At 44.8% G+C, this 16,174-nt stretch overlaps 1 protein-coding gene across 2 annotated transcripts in view; it reads right to left on the reverse strand.

Annotated features, from left to right (window-relative positions):
- Positions 1-16,127, reverse strand: part of ST7 (suppression of tumorigenicity 7) — a 155,594-nt gene extending 139,467 nt beyond the window's left edge. For both annotated transcript variants that reach the window (XM_010573992.1, XM_010573990.1), the window contains exon 1: positions 15,963-16,127. In XM_010573992.1, coding sequence (XP_010572294.1) covers positions 15,963-16,113 — 151 coding nt within the window. In that variant the 5' untranslated portion in view covers positions 16,114-16,127. The remainder of the gene's footprint in view (positions 1-15,962) is intronic.
- Between the last annotated feature and the right edge of the window lie 47 nt (positions 16,128-16,174).

A 16,174-nucleotide genomic window follows, 5' to 3' on the forward strand; every position in this document is an offset into this window, starting at 1 on the left:
TGCTGTGGGAAACGGTGTCAAAGGCTTTACTGAAGTCTAGGTAGACAACATCCACAGCCCTTCCCTCATCCGCTAAGGGGGTCACCTTGTCGTAGAAGGAGATCAGGTTAGTCAAGCAGGACCTGCCTTTCCCTAACCCACACGTCAGGCACATGTCAGACTGTGCTCACAACGGGCTCCACAAGAAAGCACCCCGAGATGTGGTCCAGGGAAGGGCTGTACGTGCAGAGGTGCTCTGCACCAGCCTTCAAAGATGGCCTTCTGCTGCGGGTCGGGCTGTGCCCCGGGGGGCAGCCGGCAGCTCTGGCCGGGGATTGCTCACCTCCCGCCGCCCGACCCGCTCCTGCCGCACAGCGCAGGCGGTACTCGGTGTTCGGGGGCAGCTCCTCGACCGCTGCGGGCTGCCACCCGAGGCTGCAGGATAAACTAGCATGAGTTTTCCAGTGCCTTAAAAATTACCTGAAGTCTGTAAAAATGCTTTTGTGGCCTTAACGGTTGGGGCAGCGGGTTGAGCAAAGGCAGGCAGCCTGGTACCAGTCACCTCCTCAGCACTTCAATGTCAATTGTCCTCACTGTCTCAAAGCCCGGAGTCTGCAGGAGCGTTGGCACACAGATGCAGCACCCATCGCCACAACTGTTTCAGTCTCTCAGTGTAGCTCATCTTGTGGTAATCGTTTCAGGAAGACAAATACGAGACAACTTAAGTCAACAATCAGTCTTCTAGTCCTGCATTTTCCATTTTTTGTCCTACTTAAAATAATCTGGCTTTATGGCAGACACCATTGTTCCTTCAATTTACCGTAGCCCAGGACCTGGGTCTCACAAACCTCATCTTTCAGCTGACCTTTTAAAAGCAATTTAGAGGACCACCTCGCAAGAAGACTTCTGAAGGTCAAGGGTGGGACTTGACTCTGCCTTATGACTACGTCAGTTGCAGGATGGCCCTACAACTGTATTTCTTACCAATCACATGGCTGTGTTCAACTTAGTACTTCCCCTCTGCAGAAAACTTGATGCAATATGCTGACAGTTAAGGGTCTCTGCTTGTATATGAAGGGGCTCCATCACATTCACAAGTTTGCTGCATGGGGCTGTGTCTGTGTGTGCATGCACCCGCTGTCAGAAACAGATGACAACCCTGCCTTAGGTCTCTGACACACAATCAGACCTAAGCTTTTTTCAAACCACTCTCCTTGTCCCTGGATGCCTCCTGTGTCTTTAACAGGATGCCCTCTAGTGCGTGAACTGTACATGGACTTTTCCACTTCTGCCCACATTACTGCGTATCAAATGCAAAAATCTGTTTAAAGCAGCCTTAGGCAAGGCACGATGCAGGGCCCAGCTTAAGCGCTAAGAAAAGGACTAGAAGGGAACTAGCAAAGACAAGGGGGAAAAAATACCTACAAACCAAGAGCACAGAACAAAAGTCTAATCTTACTGTTTCCATCTGAATAGCAACCACTAGGAAATGGAAGTGACTCAAATGCAAGTGCATTGGCTTCTAGTTAGTTTTCTGCATGATAAACATCTGCTAAATAGAACCTATAATTTTATCCCCTTCATAAACTAATTTAATGAATCCTTTCTACTAAACTTAAACTGTAACACGCCAAACAGTAATGTTAACAGTCTCTGTAAATAAATATGCAGTTTATTTTGTTCACTATAAATTAAGAACAGAATTCAAACTTCAGACGGTTCCCATCTACTGCCATGCAGTGTTGGTGATCCCCCACAGGGGACCCATATTTTAAGAACAATGTTGAGGACCCGAGTCAGCCAATGTTCATCTTGCTGAACTAAGGCATTCACAGAAAGCAAACACCGTAACCAAATTTGTTTGAACTGGTGTGTATTTTTGGTTTATTATTTTTTTATGGTGTTCTCGCATCTCTCATTAATATTAACTTTTATTCCAAACTCACAGCATAACTTGCTGCAAAAGCAACGGCTCTGATGCACAGTACTGAATTACACTCAACTAAAAGGATACTGTGGCATTGTAGATGCACATAATATACTGTATATCAGATATTTAATGCTTTTCTTTCAGTTAGCAAAGCACTTTCTGGTTTATTACTATACTATAGTATAATTACTAACTATAATTATGCTTATTATAAAAAGTGTAAGTACATGTTAATAAGTAAACTAATGGCTGACTAAAGCATCTAGGTGATGAAATACCACGGGTCCTTCTGAAAACACTGCCCTGTAGATTTAATTCCAGTCTGCGTGTTTAAAATACGTATCCCAAGTAAAATAACGCTATAAACTGGAACAGAGAAGATACTTTTAATACCGATTTATTTTCACCTTAAAGACCAAAGGCAGATAAAAATCTAAGGAGGGAGGGGGAATGGAAGAGGACAAAGCCCTTACTTAGAAGGCAGGCTCAGGTACGGCTGGTGAGGGCACACGTATACGGCACTGCCTCCGTATACAAATAAAAATACACCCAGAGATCGGCAGAGCCCATCCCGCACACGGCACATCGCTACCGGCTCCGTCATCGCAATGGGTTTCCGATCCTCACGCGAGGAGAAGCTTCTGAAGGACCAAGCCCGGGACCCCCCCGGCCGCAGCGGCAGTGCCTGTCACCCGAGGGCCTGCGAGGGGAGGTCGGCTCCCCCCGGCACCACCAGCCCCTTCGCTCCTGAAACAAAGGCGTTTCTGAGAAAAGGCTTCGTAAAATCTCGTTGCCCCCAGCATCCTTCTCCCTTACGCGCTCCTCTGTCACATTAGATTAGAAAAGGAAAAGAAACGCGAAATTAAACAAGCGAGATTTTGGTTGGCAGGCCTTTCGTTACTCATTTACTGTTTATTATTGATTTTTGTGCCCGTGCAGAAGGATCACGTGTGCGCGCGTCGGACAGAGGACGACTGCAATTTACAGAGGGCTGTGTACGTCAGGGAGCTCAACAGCCTGAGAAGCTCTCTGCGGATTCTCTCCGTGCCTGGTTTTTGGATTGTCGGGGGTTTTTTGTAAACTAAGAAAGTCTGCAGCATTCACCCTGGGCTAAACCACAAACTCCTCTGTGTAGCTCTAAGGGTCCGCTGCGAAGATGCAAAGGGGCCGTAACCCGGGGTGGAAGATCTGAGTTCTTGGGTGACCCCCAGCGTGGCAGCTGCCCTCCCGATGAACCGAGCTGGGTCAGCGTTTACAGCTCCTGAGCCGCCGTACAACAACCGACTGGCAGCTGGTCTCGTCTGCACCAACCAACAAAATGGCCCCGACAGCCCTGCAGTAAAGCGGAGAGCACGGCCGTACACAAACCCACGCGCTTCTGCCTTCCAGCAAGAGGAGCTCCACCGTATCTAGGGAAGAACGGATTTGTAATGAAGATATTACAGGATATTTATATCAAGCCTGTATTACTAGCTCACCTAAGCAAAGTAGCAAACGATGCTGACTAGTCCTGCACATCGCTGACTCTGCACCCCAACTGACAGAGCATTTGTAGAGCTGTGTATTTATAGACCTAGACCCTCAAACACAAGGGGGACAGTACTAATTAATTATTCAGAAACCTAAATAAAACCAACTGCCTAATAAGGATGTTGTTCCATCATCAGTCAGTGCTAGCTTGAATGTGGCCTGCAGAAAAATTGGGAATTTTAGTTCTACCTGAGTTTTAGAAGGCAGTAAAATAGTACTTGAGGCACCCAAAATTTTCAGCTGAGGGATTTACTAATTACTGGGTTTAGCTCATATTGTGTAAAATTCATCATATTGTCAGAATGCTTACAATACCCTGTAAAACTGAAAATTTATCTTGCAAATTCAAGAGCTTAAAAATATGTGTGGGAAGATAACTGATTAAAACTCTTTAAACATAAAAGCACCTGAGAAGCTTCACAGTTTAGGTTTAGACAAGTCAGCCTTTTTAACATGTAATACTAACTAAATATCTTTATTTAATGCTGTCTAACCTGCACTGCTATCAGTTCTCAGTTTCTTGATACCTGTGATGTTCCAAACGCAAGAAACCAGCGAATGTGCAGACTTATTTCAGATTGCTGGGGGGTGTTTGGGAGTCATTCACACTAAATACCCTCTTCTACCAGGACCTAATGTCAAAAAACTCTTGGGGCAACGCAGTCATTTCATTAGAGTCAGCAGGAGCTTTGCCGACTGCTTCAAGGAGGCCAGAACTGCAACACAGACTTTCTAAAAATAATTGTGGGAAGTTAAATTCCATTCCTACCTCACAGATGCCAATCTATCAGCTAAGGCTTTAAAGTAAAGCAACATCAGCCCTGTACAAGTAACACCCACAAGACCTGGGATGTTCAAAGATTCCCTTCTGCTTTGGTGAGGACAAAAGGCACACAAATAAAATTGTATCTGCTAAAAGTCAGCCTGAGTTATATCTTAAGAGTTGTATAAAAACACTTAATATATATCAAAATAAACCCAACAAATTAGTAAGATTACTTCAACAAAATAAATAATGAGACAGTAATGTGAGAAATAGGACACAGTAGTACCCAAAACAAAGCGAATACTTATTTCACTTTTGAAAGGGAACGAAACTGTTGAATGTGGAGGAAAAAAAAATAATAAAAGTAAGTGCAAGAAAAGAGATATTGTGACAGGAGAAAGAGAGACATAATTCAAAGAGCTTAACACATTCAAGACATAGCTGAGTGCAAGATGAAGGGTATATACATAAATCATCTTACTGAAAGAAGTGGCATTTGAAAAAATCAAGGCCAGCATCAAGACAGTTTTAATGAACTGATGAAAGTCCCCAAACTATGCCAGAATACCTCATATTTTGACATTTAATACGCAGACCCAAGCCACTGCACTACTGACAAAGCAGTACTATGTGAAACTTCAGAATTTTAAAGATAACAATAAATTAAGCAATGCAGGTAAATGAAAAATTGGATAAAACGCAAAATAAATAAATTGTGACAGACCAACCAGATGTGTCTCTTTATTAAAAATAGCCAGTTTTCTAGCCACGAAAAATGAGTAGCTCTAAACTGTCTAGATTTCCGTAAAGTATTTGACAGTGCCATAAGAAGTTAGTTAAAACAGGAGACGTGGGGAGGAGAGAGAGGAACTGGCAGAGATGGAGAAACCTGGAGCTTGCCTGGGAGTGCTGGGCGATGAGGAGAGCCCATGGAGCTGTCAGCTGAACCTTACCGAATATTTTCATTACCGAAACCAGAAGGGTACAGAAGGCGGCTGGTATGAGGTGCCAGAGAAGCCGGATCAAAGTTAACGGTGCAAAGGGCAAGGGACCACCAAGGGCTTCTGCTCGCAGCTGGTCAGCTGGCGTGACAGGTCCACACCTACCCTATGACCACATACTGCTACGATCGCCAAGGAGATACTGACACAAAAAAGGCAATTTTAACCATAGGACTACACAGCAAAGTATTTCCAGTGGAAGGCGAGAAAGATTAATTATGCTGTATAAGGCAGTTAACGAAGCATCACCTTGGTGTATGACATACAACGCTGGTTACCCAACGACGAAATGGACAGAAAACTGAAAGAGTAGAGTATTACTAGTATGACCAAGGACATCCAGCCGTTTTAGGAAGGCAGGCTACGACAGCCTAACTGACTCAGCCTCACACAGGGAGGACAAGGAGTGAAAATCCCGTGTGAGTGCACTGGGAACCAGTCCTCATGGTGGTGGTGCAGTTTCCGAAGGCAAAGGAGGGAACTGTCACGAGCGCAAACGCGCGCAAGCCAGCCACGAACACATCTGGGCTGGAGTAAGAGCAAGGTTTCTAACCATCAGAGTTACCGAGTTCCGGAAAAATCTTCTGGTGCAGTGCTTTATGGGAAGATAATGTAAAATACGACTGAGGACTGGAGTCAGGGACCCAGAGAACGCCGTCCACCTCTCCAGTCCCACACAACCAGCTCCCACCTACTCCTCACAGGAGGCATGGGAGCTACACCAGGACGTCAAGGGTGAAAACGCTGGCTCCCGCGGAGCCGCTGACAAAACACCCTCAGCTCTAACACAGGCAAAATCCTCGCTCGCCAGGTCTAGGGAAATCCTGCATTCTGAGCATCTTCAGAAGTCCTGGAGCTAACGAGAGCTGCTTGTGGCTTGTGTTCCCCTGAAGACGACACGGCTTTTGGGGCTGCTGCTAACACAGCTGTCATCAGCACTTTTAAACCATGGACTCTCCACACAGATTTCTGGAAGGAAACCCAAGTCAGGAATATGTAGGACAATATTTACTGCTAAGGAGATTCTCCTGTGCTTGTATCACTCCTCCTTTGCCCTGACCCAACGAGCTGGACAGATGGACACAGGGACCACAAGGCACTTCTATACCACCCAGCGCAGCACAGGACAGGAGCCTACTCAGAACATGCAGACAAACCCATAAGGTGAAGCGCTATCGAGGAGACACTTCTGGCCCCCAAAAGCAGTAGGTCTGCATCGGTACGGCCCTGCACGAGACCTCCCCAGCTCCTTCTCTCATCAGCTCGGGCTCATCAGCTCGGGTGCAGCATCCTGCTGCTCACAAAGTCGGCTCCTGCTCACGAAGTCGCACGCAGGGACTCTCTGTCCCCTTGTCCCCTGCACAGGCTATGACGGGCCAGCTGTACGCCTTTTCCTAACGGGGTCTGGTTTAACCTTCTCTCCAAAAACTGAGGAAATGACTAGTCTGGCACTCTAAGCCGAGATTTGTGTAAAACATACCAGCTGGGTACGCTGCTATCAAGTTCACTTCGGAATTAAAAATAGCAAGAGAAATTTCCCATGGAAGATCAAGCGCGTTAGTGGATCATATAACCTTGCTCCAGACCAAGCCACGCTGTGAACAATTTTCAGTCCTCAGCATAAAACAGACAGGCAGTGCCATCAAAACACTTAGTTATGTGAAGATCAACATCTATGGCACTCTCAGGTTATAAGCACGTTTTCTTGAGAAAGGAATGGCAGCCTTACAAAATAAAACGACGACGATGATAACATTTCTTGTGCTTTAAATCTGATCTCTGTGTGTCTTGCTGCTGAGCACAAGACCTAACATATCAACCTAACAGGCCTGACATTTAATAAGCCAAGTTTATTTCTAGAAAGTGAGCTGGAAATTAAATCTCATGGTTGCAGTTGGCACACTGTACAGAAGAGGAATCTTACGATGACTGCATTTCATTTTTGCCCTATAGCTTTCATCCTTCTAATTGGTATATTTAAGTGCACTTAATCACTTAAGCATTGAATCTACCGCAGTGATAAATCTCCAGTTTAGACTCCACAATAATAAATCTTTGTCTTCTCTTAGCAGCTGGCAAGATTTGATTTGGACTTTGAATTTAGGTCTTTTCCGCAGGCTTAACAGTAACAACTTGTTTGTTCTGTCTGCTGAAAGCACGACATTAACTCTGGTCTTTAAATGCATTATCGTTGCTTAAGCTTAGTGTTCTCGGTGTTAAAATCGGTTGCCCTTCTGCAGCGCCCAACTAAGAAACACAAAAAAAAAAATCCAATTAGCCTGTGCTGGGAGTTTACAAAGCAACTTTCACTCATTAGTATTTACACAGCACACTGGTCCACATGACACTTCACAGACACGAGGACGAGCTGGAGCTTATAACGCAATCTTTCAATAGATGCCTCCAGTGCCACAAAGAGCTAATTTAAAAACAGGTGGAAGGGGCCTTCAGACACCCCCTTTAACAGCCAACAGAGGAGCAACATCCCCCCAGGCACCTCACAGTCCATCAAATCACAAGAGGGGAAACTGCCTTTGGACTGAAGAGACTAGAGACTCTGTCCCCAGTTTAGCTACAGGTTTCCTGCAGTACCTTGGTAAACTATTTAGGCTCCAGTCGTTACGAGTTCATGCGCATATTAATTACCTTTGCAGCCAACCCCTGGACCTATGCTTGCAGAACAAACCATGCCATTAAAGATTTGCAGGATCGGGGCCTCATTTCCCTGTGCCTTAGTTCTCCCTGTACAGTTCAACATAACTCTCATTTGTATTCGACATACCAACAAATGTCTGGAGTAGGGCCTTATTTTGTTAAGTATAAAATATCTTCTTAACAACTAGCCTTGTTATAAAAAAGCTGAATCCTGACTTGTTGCGACTGCTGCACGAAAGATTGCATCTTCATCCTTTTCTGACAGTGTCGTTCATTTCTGTCGATTTCAGTCCAGAAGAAACTGCTCGGTCATCCAACCTAAGTCACCGCTTAAGTGGTTTTATTTGCTTTACCACTCGCCAACAAGACAAATAGCTCTCCCGTAAGCACAGAGCGTGCCAGCTGACCGCGCTACGCGCAGAAACGTTGGACTCCGTGGGGACGGTGCTCTGGCACACGCACAGAAGTCCTGGCACAGCCGGGGACCACGGTCGGAGCCGCCCTGCTTGCACAACCTACCTGCACGCCCTCAGCCATCGCTTCCAGCTGGGTGTTGGTTTTGTTTTAAATCTCAGCATGGTAGGGTTTTTACTAGTCAGCTCTCCTGTTTATCACGGGCCATTAGATTTCCCTCCCAGTTCCCCCACTATTGAGCTTGGCAATCCTCACCACGCTGACAGTCTTAACACCGCAACAGCCAAAGCTGCAAAGCCATAGCATCGCTTGCCATAGCAGTTGAGTCCAAACACACACATCTTCAAAAATCTCCTTTAAAAACATACTTTGCCTGTGAATTCCTCTGGATTCAGCTTGCAGCCACCCATTTTTGTGACATTTGTCTTCCCTATATTAAAGGCTACTTTAGTACCTGCTATTTTCTTCCCACCATACAGTTTACAACGTTAGCAATCACCTCTCAACTCTTTGTTTCTATTAAAGTGAGGGCACTGCACGCAGCACGTCTCACAGCCAGGCTGCTTCTTCAGACCGCAGATGATTTGGCCCCAATTCTGCCAAGTATAACATATGCATTTTAACTCCAGATAGTTAGGAAGCTCACTATATGTTTGTCAACTAGAGTAAAGCTCTTACTCCTTAGCTACCGTCAAGTCGCTTCTGTAGCTTCTCTGTGATTAAACAGTTCGAGCTTCCTTACGCTAGCGATGTGTTTTTGCTAGACTCTGCCTAGTTCCACTCAGAGATGCTCCAGATTTCAGAATCCGTTTTAAAACACAGGCATACCATTCCGCCCAAAATGCGTGTTTTATCCAGCATCACCTTCCTAATTCCTGCTACGTGTTGCTCTCAAGGCAGGCATCACGCCCTTCTGTCTCACTTAACATAGGGCTTTGGCACAGAATTATGTATTTCTCTCTTTTCAGTCCTTTAGGCACTGACACTACTTAGCACTTCTTGCATCTTTCACAAATGCAAATTTATGATCTAGATTTTTGCATTTGCTTTGTTTACAAAATAACCACAAAACCAAATCTATTTTAAATTTTTCCTTGAATTTAGAATCGTATTTTCGTGGCCACTCAGACAAACAGGACCTACGACCTCTGTCAACAATGGGGCTTATGTTCCTTTGGGCTGAATTCATCTGGGTACTCAGTGGCCGCTTCGGGAAAATGCCACTACATATATGCAGTTTTAGGAGCACTTCTAAAGATTTTCATCAGAACACGGAGGACATTAGACTTCAGTTAGAAGCTGGCAGTACAACTCCGCAGTTGCGTATTAGCCAGCATTACAGTAAGCTCACTCAAGATTTTATCAAGTACTATTCTGAAGGCTCTAGCTTAAACATTTCCCCTGAGATACCGGCTGCAAATTTTCTAAAGCTTTTGTAGTACGAAAGTCAATTTCTTAAAGCAGTATTTTCTGAAAACCTTGCATTTGCTACAAACTTCACTCAGTTTCCTGCATTTGATGCTGACTGAAAAAATTAAGCTCAATCAAAAAATCAAACTCGTGAAGAAATGCCAAAATCATAGAAAACAAGTATCATTGTACACTGCGTCCATTGGGAATTGATCTAACAAGTTTTGTTAGGGCTTTTCCCCCCACAAGAATCCCAAGTTTCATCTATAAAGACTTTTGTCAAAAATAACATACTACTTTCATGCACATCATATTCTTTCCCATAAAAATTGAAGGGAGAGTTTCCAAGTGTACCATGCTGAAAATACACGTGCTTAAAATGGTTAAAATCTGTTTTATAATAACCTCTTGAATATTAGCCTATATCCAGGTAACAACTAATTTTTTTGCAAAACCCAAAAAGGCAGACTGAAGAAACCTTTAACATCCAAACCCTGTCTGGAGGCTCAGGAGCCACTGTGAGTGCTTCACGGTGCTGTAACTGATACAACTGAAGAGGGAGGTTAACAGTAAACAAAACACTGTTTACTTTAATTCCATTAGAACTGCAGAAAATAAGAACAGTATTTAGGAAAGACTTCATTTACATTCTGAGAAATGCAAAAAATTAAGACAAGTGATTTGGGGTCAATGGGCAAACTACCCATATATAACTGATTCTGTGAAATCTCTATGCAGAATTAATGCTGACCTTGAGAGAAGTGGTCATGTGTTTAAAATCTTACTTTCAACAGGGAAGTTCATACCAAAAAAAAAAAAATTAAAAAAAAAAATCTACACTTGCAGGGAGTTAAGAGAGTTAAGAGTTCTTCCATCGCCTTTTGGTGGCATCAAGAGTTTTGCTCCAGGTTTTCTGTGGACACGCCACCACACTCACTTCTGTAGTCCATGCGGTAGATGCTTACAGGGAAACCCATCGCAGTGATGGCAGATGACTTTGAAAGAGGGCCAAGCAACTACCGCCAAGACCGCAAACGTAAAAGTAACTGTCCTTCAGTTCTTCTCACAAGAAATAAGCTGTTCACTCATTTCTAATCCATTTGAAGCTCCCTGGCCTTCGTCAGGTTAATGCTTTCCAACCTTCACGATGAACTTAAATTAATGAAGGGGAACAATACCTCCTGACCGCGCTGTCGAGATGCTATCGCAGCAAACACACCACAACACACACGGTGGCTACGGTGACCGCGCACCCCGCACCGGCACCGGCAGCCCCCGGCACCGGCAGCCCCCGGCACCGGCGCCCGCGGCCGTGCTCGCTGGCCCGGGGAGGACAAACCCCCAGGCATCTAGTCCCCCCAAAAAACCTTCTGCCCTAAGGGCGGTTTATCACCGTAGCTCTGCGCACACGCCGCTCCAGATGGCCAAACATCACCAGCAGGAAAAAAGTGACCGTTAGTTAAATTTTAATAACAGGCGAATATTTACTGCTGCTACTTGAATTTGAGACCACGGGAATGAAAAGTTACTTATTTCTCACGCTGCAACCTCCTGGAGCCCACTGGACCAGTGCCCGGTACGGGCCTGCAGGGTCAGGGAGCCCAGAAAGGGAGGATCAGAAAGGCCAGAGGAGCTCCACCGGCAGCACCCACCATCCTAAAAGACAGCACAGCCTAAACCCCAGGGGCGTGCTCCATCTCTTCACCTCCCGCAGTACTTCTGCTTATAGAATCACACAGTTAAATACTGGAGAGTTTTCGTAAAATGAGGGTTCAGTGGGACAGGAGCGGTCCAAGCGCTTCGCTTAGCGAAGCCTGTGCAACGCCCGCACCCGAGGCGGACCAGATCCCCGTAGCATCTGGCCGCCTAAAAGTCTCTCTGGTTTTGTGTCTTCAGAGAGATTGTTGGATGAAGAGAAAGCGTTGTTACCCCAACCGTACAGGGAGCAGAGGAGGCACCTCCAACACGTCTGCTCCCTCCTCCTGCCCGTGCGCGCACAAACCCCGGCGCTGAGCGCGCGATGCGGTGCTGGCCGGTGCCGCGAGCGTCGCTGCACATCAGCCTCCTTCTCCCCCTCTCCAGACGGCTGTTTCTGGGCTTTAAGAGGAACCTGTTACACGGTCCGAGTCCCCCATTAATTATAACCCTAGGTAATTATTTCAGTGGGAATATCATAATAATAATTAAATAAAAAACCCGTAATGAATAAAGACAGCGTGTTCCTCAAGAACACAGCTTGGTCACGGCCACCAGCTCGTCACCACGGTGACGTGGTTTTCCTCCCTCCTCCAGCTGCGGTTCTGCCGGGCTTGCTGACCTGCAGGGCCCGGCCGGAGAGCGTCACTCGCTTTCTTTCACGCTGCGCTGTAGGTTCCCAACCCTCCCTTCTCTAGATGTTCAGCCGTAACAGTGTGGGGGCCTGGCTCCAGCGCAGCTGAAGCGGGATGTCCCGCAGAAAGCTACTAATACGCTACAGACACCGACAGAGACAGATTCAACCCAGAGCTCACACCCGTATATTTATTATTTACGCTGCTAGGAAATCAGTTTTTTCCCCGATTTCTCTACCCTCAGCAACCCAAAGGTTTCCTCCCGCCTGCCTCGTCACAAGCCAGTTATTAAATCCATCCTTCTGTTGCGCTTTGAAAGGATAAACAAAATCATCAGAAACTGTTTAACTTCTGGGACTCTTTCCTTCTTAGGATATGACTAGAAAGCCAAACTGTTATATCAGGAAAAACAAGCAGGGCTGCACATTTTTAGAAGAGGTGTGTCTTACTTCAGATTAGCGTGGCATTCAGAAATAGTGCAAGTGCCAACATGGGAGGAAAACACAGCATGTTATATAAAATAATCATGTTTATTTTAATTATTTTGGAATAAGATGATAACATCCGCTTCCTCAACTACTCACTCTGTATTTAATATTTTAGCCTGGCATATTAAGTCTTCTCTCTTGCTTCCTGGCTAATGGTATGGTACAGTTAGAACAGTTCAAACACTCCTATTCATAAAGGACTTTATGATTTGATTTGCACATCAAGCTTCAACAAAAAGAAAAAAAAACATGAAACACCACAATTGGATTTAACATTAATATTTTTATATGACAGACTAGATTTCCCTTTGATTGCATCACAGCAATGTACTCCACTGAGGATATTGAAATTACGCTCTCCCCAAACTGCGAGGACTTTCAAGCCTGGAAGCCCAACGAAACCCACAGGATGACTGACTTGCACTACCAGAGCCACCCAACGCTCGGGGCGTGCACACCTGTACGACGTCAAAAGAGGGGGAAAAAGGGCCCCACACTTCACCTTAATAACACTTACCGCTAGAAGTGACCACTGGACTGTGTGGCAAGACCATCTGTAATTACTCTGACCGCCACCGTTGCACAGCCCATTGCCCGAGCCCTGGCTGAAAACCGATTTAAGGCTGTAGGAACACCAGTGACTCGCATGGCGCCATCTGATTTGAAGACTTTCAGACATGGCAAACCCAAAGGTTCCTTCAGCAGCTGATCCACGTTTTGTTAAAAATTAATGCCTGATTACAACTAAATTGAGTTTGCCCTCTGCTTCCAATCATCAATTCTTATTATTCTTTTCATGATTAAAAGGCCACTTATTTCCCCCCCCATGACAACACCTCCTTACTCTAATCTAATCACCCCCCAAGCAAAATCTCTTATTCTGATGCTTCCCTCCAGCCCTTAAATCATTTTTCCACTATCTTCTCCAGCTCTTCCACTTCCTTTTAAAAATACTGACATCAGGCATGGAAAAACAAAATCACACAGCAGTATGAAGCACCAGTCCCTCTGGTAGGTACTCTCCCTTACATGCCACACTAATCCTTCGTATCACTGTGCACCAGCCCACTGAGGACTCGGGTTAAGGTGTCTGATCTAAATATCTAAAACCTTTTTAATTCACTACTTCGTGAGGTGCCAATCACACCCGCGGAACTGCATTTCTCTTACCGGCTGTCAAAGCCTGCGCCTGGCGGTTCTGAAAACCAGTTTGTTTGACCTCAACTCACCAACAGAACCAGCTTGTTCTGGGAAAATGCCCGGTCATTGTTTCTAATCACCTTATTATTTCTTTACGTCACGCAGAAGGTTTATTAGCAATGTTTACGCTTCTGTTTTCACATCACTGAGATAGATATATTTGATTGGTATCACATCTGGAGCCAGCTGCTGTGGTACTTTATGAGCAACCTTAAACCAATGACAGTATCCTATTGTGATCGACTGGGGGGGGAATCCACAATAAATCCGATTGGTTTTAATCCATTCAAAAAAGCTTTGAAAAACAAAACAAAACAAAACAACCTCATATTATTGTCAGTGCTGATTTTTTAATAAACCCCATTTAGGAACAGATGATGCATAAAGGCCATATTGTGCCTATTGTTCTCCCCTGGTAACTAATTTTCATCAGGCACTTTGGGACTTACTGGTAATTTCTTCAGTCTTTTTAACCCCCTCGGTGCTTAAAACACACAGCTGTGAAAATCTCTCCCTTTTACAGATTTCATACCGTCATTTTACTTGCATTTTGGGACATTTCAACGAAAACCAAGATGACTCAGCTGAAGACGGCTGGAGTAACATTTCAAATGAGAAAGTGCATCACGAATTAGTTCTTTCAAACTCAGGAAGAAACCTGAGGAGATTGATTAGGTCTCAGATGGTTGCCTGCAATTTTTTTCCAGTATTGAAAATGATAATATCAAGCATTCTGACATTTTTGCTTGACAGCCATGGCCTGCAATGTTTATCTGGGACATATACATGACATAAATTATTAAGAATCAAGCAACAAGAATTACATCCTGTTCTAATCAGCGTGCAGCAATGACAAAAGAAACAGGACACTTGTTCAAAGACATACTGAGAAAATTTGACCAAAATAGTATTTAAAAATCATTTTTAATTGTGTTTACACTTAAAGTGAAAATTGCGGTATGCTGAATCTTTTTTTTTTTTAAATTCCTCTTTGATGCCGGATTTGCCAAAGGCTTATCAAGTGAGAACAGGCCAGAAAGAGGGGTGAAAAGCACTCAGATAACATTCAGCTTTCCCAGCAGCAGGGATGCCGCAAGGGTTACATCTCGTCTGCCTCCAAAACAAACAGTCTTCTCCAGTGTGGGGGGAAAAAAAGTAAATGATCACAATAGATAGGAAGGAAAAATAAGCAGTTTCAAGATAAAGACATAACTGCCCAATTCAGACTGGCTGACACCACGTAAGTTACTGCTGATTCAGTATAGAAGTGGCATAATACCTTAGTGAGTCTTAACAGTTAAAGCAAAGTCCATTGCAACAGTGATAATCTTCCAGCAAACTTTTATGCTCATTATTTACTACCATGCAGAAGAATAAGCCGATATCTAATTTTTATCAGAAACATAATAAAAGCCTTAATCCTGTTAAAAAAATGCTTGAGTATAATATAAATTGTACAGGAAGAGGTATTAATTCCACTCTGTACACTCCCCGAATACAAGCACACTCCCCATAATAACCAAGGTCCTTTTATATCCTTCAGAGAAACTCAGAATTTTCCACAAATACAGTCTTCCTTTCAAATCCCTCAAACCCGCATATGCCACCTGCTCCTAAGAAAGATCCCAGAGAGAACGAACTGCCCCGCAACTGAAGATGGGTCTGTATTTACTTAGTCTATATCCAAGATAAGTCTGTTAGGGAAATTAATTGAGACCAGGCGCACAGGAGATGTAAACTACTTGTGGCTGCTCCTGACTTCGGCTTGTGAATTGAACGAGCCGCACATTTTTTTGCTCAAGCCCCTGGAATTCTCAGTTATTCTCGAAAGTACAGGAAAAAAAAGCATGACATCGTGGGGCTAAAACGGCAGTTTCCCTCTTCACCCCGCAAAACCAGTCTCAACAGCTTAAGCCGCTACTTGAAAAACCAAACGTGTCATAATTTTTATTTTTTTCCTGAGTAAAAAAGAAAAAAAAAAAATCAGACTGCCGACTCCTTTAGCGAAAAGCCCAGCGTGAAACACAACTCCAGAAAGTCGCAACCTCTGCCGAGCTTCAGCCTGAAATCATCTTGAACTTTTCCCAGCATAAACTGGGGAGAGGGAGAAGCTCCTCCAGTGCCAGGTCCCCCCACCGGGCAGACCCCTCGTCCCCTTCCCACGGGGGGCGGCGGAGCCGCCCCCCGTGGGAAGGGGACGAGGGGTCTGCCCGGGGAGAGGAGCACCAGGGGGACACACACACGATGACGGCACCCTACCTGTGGTTAAATTATCATTAATCTTCAACGGCACCCTTAAGATGTAGACCAGGAAAAGCATGATGAAGAACCACAGCGTCCAGAGATAAGTCCAGGACCAGACGATGCAAGATTTCAGCTGTTCCAAAAAACCCGTCCCAGCTTCAGCCATGTTTTTTTGGAGGAGAGGGGAAGGAAAAAAAAAAAAAAAAAAAAATACACAACCCTGCTCT

The sequence above is a fragment of the Haliaeetus leucocephalus genome, unplaced genomic scaffold (assembly GCF_000737465.1).
Source record: "Haliaeetus leucocephalus isolate CR32 unplaced genomic scaffold, Haliaeetus_leucocephalus-4.0 Scaffold406, whole genome shotgun sequence".
NCBI classification, from domain to species: Eukaryota; Metazoa; Chordata; class Aves; order Accipitriformes; family Accipitridae; genus Haliaeetus; species Haliaeetus leucocephalus.